The following is a 16,322-nucleotide window of genomic DNA, read 5'->3' on the forward strand; positions in this document are numbered from 1 at the left end:
AGAGCAGTCCTGCACCCACAAGCCTCAGGAGACCCCACTCTGGAGCTATGACTGCCTAGCCTCCTGCCTTTTATAAGCCAGTCAGTCACATACTGGGACTGTTTTATTCGCAGCAGCTGTGCCATAGAAAAGCACTGATATTTGGATTATAGGGGTTTTACTCGGTGAAGGTAAAGAGAAATGGGGTTGTGGACAAGGTTATTTTTCTTTTTGCAGGTGCTGCTGCAGTTGTACATATGTGTGCAAGCCCAGAACTCAGGTGAGTATCTGCAAAAGTTTACTTTTTGCTCATATTCATTTAATTATATGTTCTGCATACATTAGACTGCATTCCCTTTACATTGATATTATGTAGCACACTTTGCTGGCTTGTTTGTCTATCAAAACATGAGGGTGTTGTTTTTAACAAATACATTCATTTGCTTTAAATTCACCTTTAAAGGCAAAATCAACACAATGTTTAGATACCAGGTGAAATTCAAAGAATATTTGCTCAAAAATTCTCAAATTATTCTTACTGACGTACTACAGTATGTGTTTATGTCTGTATCACAATTTGTCTGATTTAAAATATCCAAACACAATCATCATTTTTTACTGATGTGACACAAGCCTCTTTGTGTTTGAAGAAAAATTGGCTCTAAATCAAAAGTGACTTTATTTCAGAGGAAATGGTTGACCACCACAGGCATTTGGTTAATTTCCCTCTCTATCACAGACATGCAGGTTGTTTTTTTAGTACAGGGAATACAAGAGTATAATGACTCTAACAGACCAGTGATTGGCAGTATTGAATAGAATGGTAATACACCCTAACATAAACAGAAAAACAAATGTTTGACTTATAAAGTGTGTGCTTACATTGGCTGATGCTATAACAAACACGGTGCATGTATCAATTTCAAATGAAGTTGAATGAGTTGATTTTTAAGGGCTTCAGTGTACTGATTCATTCAGTTCTGTGAGGATTGTTAATAGTACATGCGGCCAAGCACAACTAGACCTTTTCAGTGACTTTAGCGGTCCCTCAAGCGCTAAGTTTCACCTGGTTTTGATTTCATCAAAAGGCACTGTGAAAGCCCACACTTGGGAACACTCATAGATGGTCTGCTATAATTCATGTAAAACAATTAGGGTGCCCACACTTCCTTTAAAAACGCACATACAAGAGTAAAATGCAAGAGCAAACCATTCGTTTTTCTTGGATCATTTATTTATTTAGTTAAATAATGATTCCTTCAGCTGTATGTATGTTTCCTGGAAAGTTCTGCCAGGGTTGGTTTCAATTTCAGTGGCTGTTGCATTCAGTTCAGACACTGGCACCCACTGCAACCCCTTTTCTGTCTAACAGCATCTAGTTTCAGAAGGTGATTTTATCACAAAAGAAACAGGAGTTGTTCCCTTTTTTTTTTTTCTTTGGACTCAACAAATCTTTTCAGACTTGTGTTCATTTTTGAGGAAGCAACATGCCTTCTGTAGTATGTCAGGGCAAACTCTATTGACTGCCCTGATCAGCACTGGTTCTCCCATTACTAAAATTTTGTCAGGGGTGGTAGGAGGAGGGGAGAGAGGTGACAAATAATGACTTTGGGTAATAAATAACTGACTGCAGTAAAAGCAGAACTATCAAACAAAGCTTTTGACTTTGCAGAGGGGAGATTATTTGTACTGTTTCATGGAAGGGCCCTGTGTTTGGGCCAAGACACATTTGGTCAAACAGTGCCCTGTCTGTTGGTGTGATATCCTTCCACAAAACAATTGGTCATGGTAAGCTGGTGCTGCATGGAGCACTGCTTTGTTTGGCACTATCACACTATCACACATTCAAAATTCATTGTAGAAGCAAATACATACTGTATCTCCCTCAATAAAAGAGAGAGATCAGATCCTTGAAATTTGGCAGCGGAGGGCACATTCCTGAAGCATTTGCTACCAATTTGACAAAGTACCTTAGCTTTTTTTAAGCTTGCGGAGATAAATCACTCAAACTCTGCATATCAGAGTGTAGAATTTCATTTATATTGGTATCCTCTGCAGGGTATGTGCAGTATGTGCACTTACAATATTTAGAAAACTCCACCTCCCCCAAATTCCTTTCATTCATCATCATATAAATCTCTAACCACAGTCTCAAACAAATCCTTTCATAAAACAACCACCCATGTTTTTTTTTTGCAGAAGCAAATAGACATTAATGGTCCAAAGCTGGAGTGCCATAAATTTCTCTTTGAAAAGCCAACTCTGAAGTAATTTAAACAAAAGACCATTTGATTTCAGAAAACTGACTAAATAATACAGCTCATAAAATGGTTTGTAATGCTGACAAGCCTTTCCCATGTCAACCTAAGACAAGCCTAAATGGCTGACTGAGTTTGCACAGCTGGGGCTTACTGGACTTCTTGCCTTGCAGTCTATGACCTCCTCGCATCACCGGAGTGTTTGCCAGACCTGCTCCAGGGAGGACTGAAGGCCCAGTCTGTGAATGAGGCTTTTATTCTGACCTCATTCAAGCTGCAGCCCAAGACTGGGATCACAGTGTTTGGCCTTTATAATCCCAGGGACAATGGAAAATATTTTGAGTTTACAGTTTTGGGAAAGCTCAACAGAGGTATGTATACCGCATTTGCATGTTTTTCCCTCACCAACTATAACCGGCAATTCTATTATTACAAGTGTATACAATTGTGGTGGATAAAATTTTGTGCTCATCTTTCACAATATTGAAAGGTTTAAAATTGCACTTTCAATTATTGTTGGGTCCAAATTGTGATCAATCTTTGAATAATTACTCCTTGGTTCAATTCCCAAATGAAGGATAATTATACATTTTTGCATCTAACACTGCATCGAACACACGTAGTTTGCGGTGGCTCTGACATCGGAGCCCTCCCGTGACTCCTCTGGTCTCTGTGACAGCGACTCTGCGCTACCTGAGGAGTGACAGACGGATGAGCACCATCAGCTTCAACAACGTGCCGCTGGCCGACGGGCGTCGCCACACCCTCCTGTTCCGCTTCAAGGGCCTGCAGCACGGCTCCAGGGGAGTGGAGCTCTACGTCGACTGCCGGCTCGTCGAGACGGTCGCCGACTTGCCGGCGGTCTTCCAGGGCCTTCCGGCAGGGCCCCCTGCGGTGGAGCTCAAGTCCATGCAAAGGCGACCCCAAGTCAGTGAATAACCCTATACGGTGTTCTGAAACAACTGCAGTTATTAATTCTGAGAATTGAGCAAATAACCCTATGCGGTGTTCTGAAACAACCGCAGTTATTGATTCTGAGAGTTGAGCAAATAACCCTTTACGGTGTTCTGAAACAACCGCAGTTATTAATTCTGAGTATTGAGCAAATAACGCTATGCGGTGTTCTGAAACAACCGCAGTTATTAATTCTGAGTATTGAGCAAATAACCCTATACGGTGTTCTGAAACAACCGCAGTTATTAATTCTGAGTATTGAGCAAATAACCCTATACGGTGTTCTGAAACAACCGCAGTTATTAATTCTGAGTATTGAGCAAATAACCCTATATGGTGTTCTGAAACAACCGCACGTATTGAGTGCGTAATAATACATAGTCCCAAATGATGACATCACAATGAAGTGAAATCCACAGTACCAGCTGAATACATTAAATGTTGGCAGTATCATGAAAAGGAACATTTCAACACAGCCGATGTGCTGTTACTAGGATTAACATCGATCCCTTGCATCCAGTAGAGGTATGGTGGTTTTGTCACAATGGAGGGGAGGATGCAGAAGTCAGGAGTTGACGCTATGGATTCAAGGTCTCTCCTTGCTCTTTGTCTTGGTAGGAGGAGCTGGAAGAACTGAAGCTTGTGATTGGAGATTCATTTGAAAATGTTGCTTCCTTACAAAACTGCTACTTTCAACAGAGCGACGCAGTGCAAATTTTGGGTAAGGTTTATTTTTTTATTTTTTTTACATTAACTTTTTTTCCAGGGGCGGCCTGTAGCGGTGTGGTTAAGGTACATGACTAGGACCAGCAAGGCCGGCGGTTAGATCCCCAGTGTAGCCACAATAAGAGCCGCACAGCCGTTGGGCCCTTGAGCAAGGCCCTTTATCCTGCATTGCTACAGGGGTGATTGTCTCCTCCTTAGTCTAATCAACTGTATGTTGCTCCGGATAAGAGCGTCTGCCAAATGCCTGTAATGTAGTCCTATTGAAAAATGCACACGCACAAAAACAGTGCTTCTCACTTACTTTAAAACATTTATGATCACATCCCAACATTATTAAATCTGCATGTGGGATTATTTATAAATGTAGATATCCTATGGCTATGCCCAGAAGTTCTTTATTTTACTTCATGTATGTCCGACATGATGGAGCTGTACTCTGGTTAATGGGACCCTTTCCTGCAGGTGTCAATACAAAGCAACTGTCCAATCAAATGCTTGACCTCACCAAGGTCATTGCTGAATTAAAAGACATCCTCACCCAGCAGGTAGTACTTTTATTGCCCTTAAATTCTCCCATCCATCTTCCCCAGGTCTCGATTTTTAAATGCCAATGTTCTGTTTTGGTTAAAGGTCAAAGAGACTTCTTTCCTGAGAAATACCATTTCAGAATGTCAGGCCTGCGGTAAGCTATATTAATTGTAACGTATAGCACTCTACACATTGGATTTTATACCTTAAAATATAATCAATTTTAATAAATTAAGGATACATGCGTAATATAGATTTATATTGATTTATTGTGGTGTATTTCTAGGACTGGGAGGCACAAGTAATGTGATAAAGCCAAAGTGTGGCTCTGGAGTGTGTTTCCGGGACGACATGTGCTTTGAGACAGCAGAAGGGGTGGAGTGTGGGCCCTGTCCAGATGGATACACTGGCGATGGATTCAGCTGTGATGACGTGGATGAGGTAAGAGTTTTTGGACCAATCAGATGCTCTCACAGTCAGACAGGTAGCAACAGATTAATGGTGTTCATCATCCAGACAGTTCATCATTGTTGACTCACAATGAGGAACTGTATATTTTCCCCATGTGTTTACTTTTCTACTTGTTGCCATGATCTCATTCTATGCAAATGAAAGAGTAGTTTATGATCAGTTACTGTACAAAGCAATGGCCAGATTGAGTGCAATGAGAGCATAGCATGTTTACTGTGTTGTACCTTGACATAATATTATCACATTTTAGGGTGATTAGACTTGCTGTAGACATTTGAAATATGTTTTTGAAAGATTTAATACTTATTAGCAAGTGGCCCAAGATACTTTATACCACAGACAGAATACAGGGTGACAATTGTTATGCAACAAAGAGGATTTAAATGGTATTCAATTATATTAATTAATATTTGAAGCAACAAAAACAATATACAATGATTGATTACATTACATAATTGCATAATCAAAAAAAATGGAAGCGGCATTCTTTTAACTTATGCTCTACTCTCATGATTTTACATTATTTCTACATAAATTCACTCAAACATTTTGGTGGTGCTTTCTCTTTCTCCAAAACAAGCATACAGGGACAGAAAATCATATTTCCCAGTCCATTTTTCAAATTATTTTTAAACAAAGGGATAATTAACAATCTCATGAGATCATTGCCTTATGTCTGGGTAAAAGCAAACCATTTTGCGGTAATGTCCATTGACAACAGCACCTCATGCTTCCAAGAGTCTCCCAGATGGTGTCACCACCAGGTGTCCAAACTGTAGCCAGACATGGAAATGTAAATTGTTTACTTAGGAGTGGACACTGTATTTTTTTTTCTGAGCAGTCATCACGTACAGTCTGAGAGGGGATCTGCACAAAGTATAGAAGCACATTTCATTGTGGTTTCTCATCGTTAGAACTTATGAACTTATGAACTTATTCACTCAACTGGTCTGCCCAAATGTTTCATTGGATCTTGCAGTTTAGCAGACTAAACAGAAAAGGGCCATAGGGCTGCTATGGCCTGATGGGCTGTTTCTATGCAGTTCAGTTCTCTGTACTCCATAGTGGTCTATTCAGTAGTACCTGTTCTCCTTATGTGCTCCCCTGCTCTATTCCCCCTATTCCCATAGGGATCGTATTCCTGTACACGCCTGCATTATGTATTTTCACGTTGAATTGATTGACCTTACACACACTTCCCAGCACCTGAGCTTGAACATCTGTCAGGAAAGCAGTCATCCATTTTCAGTGACCACCAAATAATCTATAGCCTTGAAAAAAATGGCCACATGCTTTGAGTTAACCACAGTTTAGCAGTTAGAATTATGATTACACTAACTAATTATGGACTATTCAGTCAATTTGTGTAATTGCAACAGACTAAGATACAAAATTCAAAAAAAGGACAATGAAACGGTTCGTATTAGACATAAAAATAAGTCCTGCGAATGAACCTTGGTATCGACCAATCCAAGGAGAAAATTCAGCTGAAAAAAGCCAGAAAGAACGGGAGCCAGAAAGAACAGGGAGGGATTTTAACACATTAGAATGTATTTACAGCTACAAGAAACAGAAACAGAAGAGAGAACACTTTTTTTTTCTTTTCTTTTTTTAAATGGGGGCAGGGCCTGGGGCCCTTGAATATTATGATCCGGCCCTGATTGGGGGAAGGAACTGCCTGTGACGAAAAGCTTACAGTGTGTTACAGATTACATGTTCCTATTTGTCTTGATGGTGTTGTGTGGTTAACTACCAAGGAAAATTTATGAGGCACAGGCCAAGAAATTTGGTTGGTCTTACTTGGATGATTCAAATTCCATTGTGAGCTGTGAGCATCTGTTCTGGTCATCTGCGAGGTGATACATTACTGTCATGTGTTACAGTGCCAGTTCAACCCCTGCTTCCCTGGAGTGCACTGTGTCAACACAGCCCCAGGCTTCAGGTGTGAGGCCTGTCCTCGAGGCTACACTGGGCAGATCCTCGAGGGAGTGGGCATCATCTATGCACAAACACACAAACAGGTAAAAGTGTCCCCTTTGTGCCTACATGCCAATATAGTGATCATTCCTTTTCATACTGTGCATGTCAACATACGGAAATTGTAATGAGTGGTGCACTGTTTGTAAATGATTGAGATAAAATTATTAAGTGACAATGCTCATTTGATAAGATATTCAGTAGTGGATCTGCAATACTTTCTCTGTAACGTCTGTAATATACTGCCACATAAAAATACAAGTGTGTATGATTCATTGACTGTTGAGAGAAAGTGCTAAAATATACTCCACTCAAAATAGCTATTTTGGTATTCTTGTACTCTTGAGCAGATTTGAGAATTTAAGTTCGCCCGCTTGTGTCTGTGCTGCATCTAGGTGTGTGACGATGTCGATGAGTGCGAAGGGCCGAACAACGGTGGCTGTGCAGACAATTCTATCTGTCACAACTCTGCGGTAAGCGTGCGCCGCTTTCTCCATTCACCCAGCTCTTCCTATGCTCAGCAGGGCCAGGCAGAACACGCTGTTTGACACACTCAGCCAGGGGAGCAGAGATGACATTACATTACATTACATTACATTGTTGGCATTTGGCAGACGCTCTTATCCAGAGCGACGTACAACAAAGTGCATACCCATAACCAGGGATAAGTTCGCTGAAAGACCCTAGAGGGAAGTACAATTTCAACTGCTACCTGTACAACAAAGATAAGGACGAGGGCCTTTTTTTTTTTTTTTTTTTGAGAACAAAGAAAGAAACAAACAGAGCAAAAGTGACCAAAGTTAACTATCCAAACACTGCTGACTTCACATATCACTTGTATGAGTGCCTTCTAAAGCAGCAGGTCCAGGCATTATCACCGTGCCTGGGTCTACAGGCCTACACATCTCACATCCTGGTTTCTCCCCAGGGATCGTACCACTGTGGAAGCTGTAAAGAAGGCTACGTAGGTGACCAGGTGAAGGGCTGCAAGCCTGAGAAGAGCTGTGGAAACAGCCTGCAGAACCCGTGTGATGATAATGCGCAATGCACGACCGAGAGAGATGGCAGCATCAGCTGCACGGTGAGAATCACTACAAGCCATATAACGATGGTGCCCGGGGCGTGGCGGAGAGATATATCTCCATATAGGTCATAGAGAAACTGGAGAGGTTATAATTGGCCGATTTCTTGCTTATGCTCATCCAGAAAACCTTGCTAACTTTATTGGTTTTAAAGTCTAGAATGGGAGCTATGGCCTCTTTTGTTGATCTGGAACCTGCTAAAAAAAAGCTCAAGCTAGGTTTTGAAACAACTTGTTGCTGGCCAACCAGTTCAGAGCAGCTCCTCCCTCAACATGGTTTGAGCAGCTCAAGTTGTGTTTTAAAACAGCTGGTAGCTGGACATTTCAAGCTGGGCATAGCTGGATTTTACAGCAGGGGAGATCTTTCACAAATAATATGTGTCTCATTTTTTCCTGTCACACCCCACGCAGGAATGAGAGTGAAATGTAACTCTTTGATGTCTTTGTCTCAGTGTGGAATTGGCTGGGCTGGAAATGGCTACCTGTGCGGCAAAGACACCGATATCGATGGCTATCCCGACGAGAAGCTGAAGTGCAAAGACCCAAGCTGCAGAAAGGTGACATGAAGTGCATGGAATTCAGTTCATCTGCATCGGCAACAGTGAAGGAGGTGAAATCAATAGGAAATTTGACCACTGTATTTATTTACTCCCTGTGTCCTCTTCAGGACAACTGCATCTTCGTCCCCAACTCAGGGCAGGAGGACGCAGACAGGGACGGGCATGGGGACGCGTGTGACGAGGACGCGGACGGAGACGGAATTATAAACGAGCAGGTACCCCTGACCCGACCACACGTCTGTTCCCACACCGCAGCGCTTCCAAAAGCCCAACATCGTCTGACCCCTTGACCCAATCCCCCCCAACCCCCCGCCCCCTCACCCAGGACAACTGCTTCCTGAAGCCGAACGTGGATCAGCGGAACAGCGACAAGGACAGCCATGGAGACGCCTGTGACAACTGCCGCTCAGTGGTGAACCCAGACCAGCGGGACACGGACGGGGACGGGAAGGGTGACGCTTGTGACGAGGACATGGACGGGGACGGTGAGAACCAATCGCTGCTGGCCACAACAAAAAGAACACCCGCCCTTTCAGATCATGCGTTATTTGTGAGGGCGGCCTGTAGCGTAGTGGTTAAGCTAAATGACTGGGACATGCAAGACGGTTCTAATCCTGGTATAGCCACAATAAGATCCGCACAGCTATTGGGCCCTTGAGCAAGCCCCTTAACCCTGCATTGCACCAGGAGAGGATTGTCTCCTGCTTAGTCTAATCAACTGTACGTCGCTCTGGATAAGAGCCTCTGCCAAATGCCAATAATGTAATGTAATGTTATTTTATTATATTAACTTTTAAAATGAACAACATCATTTAACCTGGAAAGAACAAGTCATGAGCAAGGGGTAACATTGAGGTAGCAAGCCTGTAGGTGGGCTATATGTATTGTGTCAATTCAGAGAATTACTATGTTCAATTCACAATAATGCATTCATAGAACAAATGCAATACAACTGAAATGAAAGGATTGAAAGAGATTTACACTGCTTACATTTTTATAGATGACAGTCTAAATAACTGAAGTACCTATTTCACACCAGGATAAGTGTCATTCTGTGTGAACAATACCACACTGCTTTAAGGTTTTTGTTGGAAGCTTTCTGTTTAAAATGGTAACAGGGGTGGAATAATTAATCACACCCACATGACTCCAAACTCTAGCAGTTTATTATTAAGATTTTAATAACATGCTGTGGTCTCATTCTGTGGTATTTCCTTGTGTAACATTGGGAGGAAATGACTATTCCAACACTTCATCAAACTAAGAGATGTAGAAAAAAGCCCTCAAAGACCATTTGTCCACTCCGCAGTCTATTATTTTAACCTTTTGGCTGAAAAAAAGTGCAGCATTCCTGGTCTGAATGACTCCATTTGTTTTCATTAGAGGTGATAAATGATGTGGAATCTGTACATTAACAGTCTTTCAGAACTAAACTCCTTCTAATTAAGGGTTTTGCAAAAAGAGGAAACCATAACCCATGATCAAACTGGTAATATAAAACAAGTTTTTTTACATATCTTTCCAATGAATACTGTAAGTGATTAATGTCATGATTTTCAACTTTCAAAATATTGTAAGATAATTATTTACCGTGTCCTGGTTAGAAGTTTAAATTGAAATTGGCTAAACATATCTTCTGAGTAAGCAAATAGAATTAAACATTCAATTTTACATTTAAAATGTAATTAATAGTTAAATATTATTTCTGTGCAAAATACATTTTATTTTGTATGTCTGCATTTCACATCTTGTTATTCGGGAAAGTTAGGCATCCACATGCATGAGACAACCTCTCTGTATCTACTCTTAAAGCTATTTATTCTTATCTGTATCAAGAGCAAACCATTTGAAGACTTGTGGAAAATAACATCTGTGTAAACAACAATGCCACAACAGTGCCACCTAATGGCAATGCAGGCCAACACTATATTCAATGCCATTTGCCTCAATTCAAATATGACATTTCCTCATATCTTTCCTTATATAGTAGTTTAAATACTAGATGGGACTGCAAATGCATAATAGACGTATTACAGTTTTCTTAATTTTGTCAACCTTCAGGTGTGAAGAATTTCCTGGACAACTGCCAGAGGGTCCCCAACCGTAACCAGCTGGATAGAGACAGCGATGGAGTAGGGGATGCTTGTGACAGCTGCCCAGACATTCCCAATCCCAACCAGGTACCAGCCTGTTTCTGTTTCAGGCACTTTAATGCTATGTGGAATATGGTCTCGCTTGTCTTACCATCCTTAACTTGACTCAACTTGGCATTCAGGGAAACAATAGTATCAAACTAAAGTTCTTTCAAATGTTCAAAAATGTGATTTCTTTTAAAAAATGGGTATTTTCCTTCTACTGTAGTCGGATATTGACAACGACCTTGTTGGAGACTCCTGTGACACTAACCAAGACAGGTACTGCTAATCAAATTCAACTCATCGACAGAACGAACACTGTGCCCTAAAGTGGAATACGTTTTCACATCCTGGTGCTGGCTCATCAGCTTGTCTATTTTCTCTTCACGTCCGTGACAGCGATGGCGACGGGCACCAGGACTCCAACGACAACTGTCCCAACGTAATCAACAGCTCACAGCTGGACACGGACAAGGATGGCATTGGGGACGAGTGTGATGATGATGACGACAATGACGACATCCCTGACTTCCTTCCGCCTGGACCAGACAACTGCAGACTGGTGCCCAACCCTGACCAGATTGATGATAATGGTATTGGCATCTTTTCTTGTTGAGCTGGTACCAGGTGGCCAAATTGGGCCCAGCCAATTGGTCTCTGCCTATAGTATTTTGCAGGCCTGACAAGTGTTTTTTGAACAGGCGATGGAGTGGGAGACGTCTGTGAATCAGACTTTGACCAAGATAAGGTGATCGACAGAATCGACATCTGCCCAGAGAATGCAGAGGTCACCTTGACTGACTTCAGGGCCTATCAGACTGTAGTGCTGGACCCCGAGGGTGACGCCCAGATCGACCCCAACTGGGTTGTCCTCAATCAGGTGACTCACTCAATTTGGCTGATTAAATATTTGCATTAACCCGCTGGTGTACAGGTGCTCAGAGAGTCTATTTAGAACTGTGCCTGAAGTTATATATTGATAAATTACCATTCACTCTCAAATATTCAGATTATGCCTGAATATTCCCAATGCTACTACATTGCTTGAATGTGAATTCCTTGAAATTTCTATTTGTATGCATCATGAAATATTTCCTCTCTCTTTCAAGATTAATGATCCTCACATTACATAATTGTTTACACTTACAATATATAGCAGATGTGTATAATGCAGTGAGTCAATTATGCACTATATAAACCTTGTAATCTCTCACCAGGGTATGGAGATTGTACAGACAATGAACAGTGATCCTGGACTTGCAGTAGGTATGACTGATCTTATGATTTTACATAATTAGGCATTAGGCCTAAGGTTAAATGGGATGAATATTTCGCTCTGGGGAAAGCCAGATCAGATCAGGTTAGTGCTGGGAGACTCAGCAGTTGTGTCTGACCAGACTGCGCGCCCCTGTCCAGGTTACACGGCCTTCAGCGGGGTGGACTTTGAGGGCACGTTCCACGTGAACACGGTGACGGACGATGACTACGCCGGCTTCATCTTCGGCTACCAGGACTCGTCCAGCTTCTACGTGGTGATGTGGAAGCAGACTGAGCAGACGTACTGGCAGGCCACGCCCTTCCGAGCTGTGGCAGAGCCCGGCATTCAGCTCAAGGTATCGTCACAGTCCTAAACAAGGCCACGGCTTTGACGGCTTTGACGGCTTTACATTTTTATCAACTTTTATATCTAAATATTTACGTTTTCAAATTGGCTCAGTTTCTGTGTGTTTTGTGTGTGATGAAGGACTGAGGTCTTTTACATCCTATTGGCTATCGATTTGCTGATATCAAGGTATTTCCAAAAAGAATACACTCCATGTAACTTCAAAGCACTCAAACAGCACAACTATATCTATAGACACAGTACATATGAACAATTAAGTGCTTTTTCGTAATTATTTCATATCATATCAGTATCATATCAGGGTGTCTGCCAATTTTCACATCGATCAGCCCTGGTGAACAGTAATCACCAATATTCTCTCATATTACATATAGTTTTTTATTTCCAAATACAATGGGTTAAATACTTGCTGAATATTAAGCATTTAGCCAAAACAAAGGATAAGCATTTATTTAGTTGAAAGAATATTAAAGAATATTAAAGTATATTATTCTCTCCTGTTATTCTCACCTGGTGTTGAAGAAAGTCTGAAATCAGGCTATGCCTTCATCTTAGTACATCAGCACTTGTACATGACTGCCATATACTGTATTCACGTATGTCATGTATATACCAATCAGGAATATGTGGAGGGGAACGCAATCCACCTAATCCACATAGCGCCCCATCATTCTTCTCTGCGCAGACTGTAAAATCCCTAATCGACATAGTGCCCCATCTCTCTTCTCTGCGCAGGCTGTAAAATCCCAGTCTGGACCAGGAGAACACCTGCGTAATTCCCTCTGGCACACAGGAGACACTAACGACCAGGTGCGGCTACTGTGGAAGGACCCGCGGAATGTGGGCTGGAAAGACAAGGTCTCCTACCGCTGGTACCTCCAGCACAGGCCCCAGGTCGGATACATCCGGTAAGAGCTCAAAGACAGGTGTAGGAACCGAGTGCTAAAATCAGGGCAGGTGCCTCAAATATGTACACAAAGTCTGGGCGAGACAGGCATGTTACAGTATGCAAAAGGACTTGTAGACTATTGGCTTGAGGTCCAAGTCTAAGACCGATAGAAACACACTGAACTTGTTTTTCTGCTATACTGTATGTAAACGTGCGGATGTGACGTGTGGCTGTTTGGAACAGGGCCCGATTCTACGAAGGCACACAGCTGGTGGCAGATTCTGGCGTGACGATTGACACAACCATGCGAGGAGGACGACTGGGCGTGTTCTGTTTCTCTCAGGAAAACATCATCTGGTCCAACCTCAGATACCGCTGCAACGGTGAGTGATGTCAACTGACGCTGAACCTCGAATCTGACATTTTTGATTGAATTACTCTCAGAAAGGGGTGGAGATTTGATTATATTAAAGATGGAATAATGTGAAAACTGATCCTAGAGGTAACTGACAATCATGACTGCAGGCTTCTCGCAGTGCACCTAGATAACAAACGGGTCATTTCAATGTAGCAAGGTCCTTAAAGGGGGTTTCGTGTATTTAAATGGATTTTCTGTTCCTGTCCTGCCCACAGACACCATCCCTGATGATTTCCAGGCATTCAATGTGCAGCAGACTGATGAACCTCTTTAAACTGATGCAGAGGACAGAGTAATGATGAAGCAATGGGACCAGAGGGGAGAAGTCCTGAACTAACTCCTGATGAAAGCACATACGCACACTACGCATTAGGAAAGGGTTTTCTGTGCACAGATCCAACAGTGCCTTTCACATCTGCCATCTTAGGAAAGGCATAGTGCATTGGCAAGTTCATATATATATATATATATATATATATATATATATATATATATATATATATATATATATATATATCATGGAAAATGATGCACACATTCCCTTTACACTTTATTTCCAAAAACATAATTGTAAGGTTGTACTCCAAAATATCTGTTATCCAGAGGAAGGACATTCAGATCAAATCAGTGTACATTAAGCTATGTAGAGAATGATAGAACACAAAAGTCAAGATAGTATTGAAGTACTGATGTAGCATTAAAAATTGAGGGAATGTGGAAATTATGTAAATCATTTTCCTAAATTAATTTCAATCAGAATTCATATAAAAATTCATAAAATGTATATCCATGTTGTTTGAAAAACTGATACACTTGTCTTCAAAATGTTTTTTATTGAAATTTTAAATAAAAAAAACTATTAAAACATTTGCAATGGAGTTGCTCATAAGTTATTCACTTCTTTATAAAGGTTCACACAGGTTTGGCTCTTACATCATACAAACAAGGATGTTATTTCTTAAAACAAACTATTAAGGAATTCAAAACATAAGCAGTTGTAATTTGCAAAACTCGAAGGACACTTCAGTAATCCAAAAGGCAAGGGCTTGAGTTTGTAGCTGGTTAACTATACTTCAGCAACCTCTAACACGTAGAACAAATCCTGAATACACATAGCACCCCTTTCTGGTCGTTCAGAAACATTAAATGTGATAAGATTCTAAAGTTTACAGCACCTTAACTCTGCCCAGCCAGGCCAAGTCATTTATTGGCTCATTACAAAATGTGAAAAACTGTAAATCTATGTAGATGTATTTTATAACTGCGAGCATTACTATTCTAGAATCATTTTACAATAAATGACATTACAGGCTGAATTATGGTCTACAAAGCTCCTTGCGTTTGTAAAAGTGGAGGTGCTACTTGAAGCTGCTGTACTGTTTCGCTAAAGTAAACGCAATGTTATTAAAAGCCAGGTGGGGGCAGTGTGCATGTTTAAGTTACGTCATTTAAGTGCTGCTGTATCTACAAAGCAATATACTTGACTTTCTTAAGTGAGCAGATTAAAAAGAACAATTACCACTGTCACACTCATTTGTATGTAAAGTAGAAGCTGGGGATGTCTGCTGTTTCAGTCATATTCAAGCTAGCTTCCACACTGATGACTCCGCAGAGATAAGATCTAGTAGGACTCACTGCTAGCTGCAGTAGTAGGACCCTAAACAGCTGCAAAGAAAGGGCCACAATGAGGGATAGATCATATCATGAACTTGGGCCAGGTATACCAGCACAAAGCAAAAGTCTGTGTAGTAGCGACTGCAGAGCGATGAAACAAGCAACAGATCTGCTGCCGTTGACCTATTTTATACCACCAGCTGTCCAAAGTGAGCACATAAAACAGAGGAACACCACATACATCACTTCACAGGTCTTAAATATCATGTACATAAAAATTCTTTTGGATGTTCTGACAGACACAAAGGAAAAAAAACACAGCAGCTACACATTACCAGCTGGAGCCCAGACAGAACTGAAATGACCTCTGACTGGCAGACATCTCCAGTGGCTTGTAGGCAACGCTTATGCCGAGGAGAAGACGAGGAGCTCTGGTCATTGAAGACTTTGTGAGTAAGCAAGTGTGTGTTCGCAATCATGGCAAGACAGGCCAGCTTGTGACAGCCAACCGCATGCACCATACAGAAGGAACACATTTCACTCTCTCTGCTGACATTTTCAAGTCATGAAAAAAAGCTGCATTAGCAATACCAAGGCTGTGACCGAGGATATGGGGTAGGACATAACATTAAGATGAAACATTATCCATTAACCATGCTAGATTTTTTCTGAGGTGAAAAAGTTGTAATGATCTGCACAAATTGATCATGCACATAGTTATGTATTATGCAATGGCAGATGCTTGTTAATATGGAAGCACTTAGAACTAACATTAGTTTCCTTTCTCAGGCAGTTAAAAAAGAAATACAAAGTGAACACTGATCTGTTTCATCAGTGGTAGGAAATCATGTTCCAAAATTCCAAAAGCCTGAGAGAGACCAGGCCAGAAACCTGTGATACCATATACGTTATATTTGCTATATGTTTTCATATTAAAAGCTCATATCTCAAACACTCAAAGTCTCATAAAGGTTAAGAAAACAGCATTTTACCTTTGTCACAATATATTGTAATAAAGCACAAAAGTCATTGGTCAACAAACTATCAAATGATGCTGTACAGAGTAGAATTAAAATCACTGAATTCAAAATCAACACAAACTCCTAAG

At 41.2% G+C, this 16,322-nt stretch overlaps 2 protein-coding genes across 3 annotated transcripts in view; one reads left to right on the top strand and one right to left on the bottom strand.

Moving 5' to 3' along the window:
- Positions 1-14,469, top strand: LOC133141732 (thrombospondin-4-B-like). Its single transcript, XM_061262410.1, has 22 exons — positions 1-259; positions 2,411-2,608; positions 2,917-3,164; positions 3,810-3,912; positions 4,380-4,462; positions 4,548-4,599; positions 4,732-4,886; positions 6,800-6,937; positions 7,289-7,366; positions 7,822-7,974; positions 8,427-8,531; positions 8,642-8,749; positions 8,860-9,019; positions 10,596-10,714; positions 10,896-10,948; positions 11,069-11,262; positions 11,371-11,549; positions 11,887-11,935; positions 12,086-12,282; positions 13,029-13,201; positions 13,426-13,565; positions 13,816-14,469. The coding sequence occupies exons 1-22, from the start codon at positions 181-183 to the stop codon at positions 13,872-13,874; spliced, it is 2,823 nt and encodes a 940-aa protein (XP_061118394.1). The 5' UTR covers positions 1-180; the 3' UTR covers positions 13,875-14,469.
- Positions 14,414-16,322, bottom strand: part of LOC133141733 (serine incorporator 5-like) — a 19,915-nt gene continuing 18,006 nt past the window's right edge. For both annotated transcript variants that reach the window (XM_061262411.1, XM_061262412.1), the window contains exon 13: positions 14,414-15,265. The gene's annotated coding sequence lies outside the window, so the exon portion shown is untranslated. The remainder of the gene's footprint in view (positions 15,266-16,322) is intronic.

Source organism: Conger conger, chromosome 12 (genome assembly GCF_963514075.1).
Source record: "Conger conger chromosome 12, fConCon1.1, whole genome shotgun sequence".
NCBI classification, from domain to species: domain Eukaryota; kingdom Metazoa; phylum Chordata; class Actinopteri; order Anguilliformes; family Congridae; genus Conger; species Conger conger.

Coding starts and splice junctions, on each gene's coding strand:
- LOC133141732 (XM_061262410.1), top strand. CDS start 181: ATGGGGTTGTGGACAAGGTTATTTTTCTTTTTGCAGGTGCTGCTGCAG. Junction 260..2,410: donor TGTGCAAGCCCAGAACTCAG/GTGAGTATCTGC, acceptor CTTGCCTTGCAG/TCTATGACCTCCTCGCATCA. Junction 3,165..3,809: donor CCATGCAAAGGCGACCCCAA/GTCAGTGAATAA, acceptor TTGTCTTGGTAG/GAGGAGCTGGAAGAACTGAA.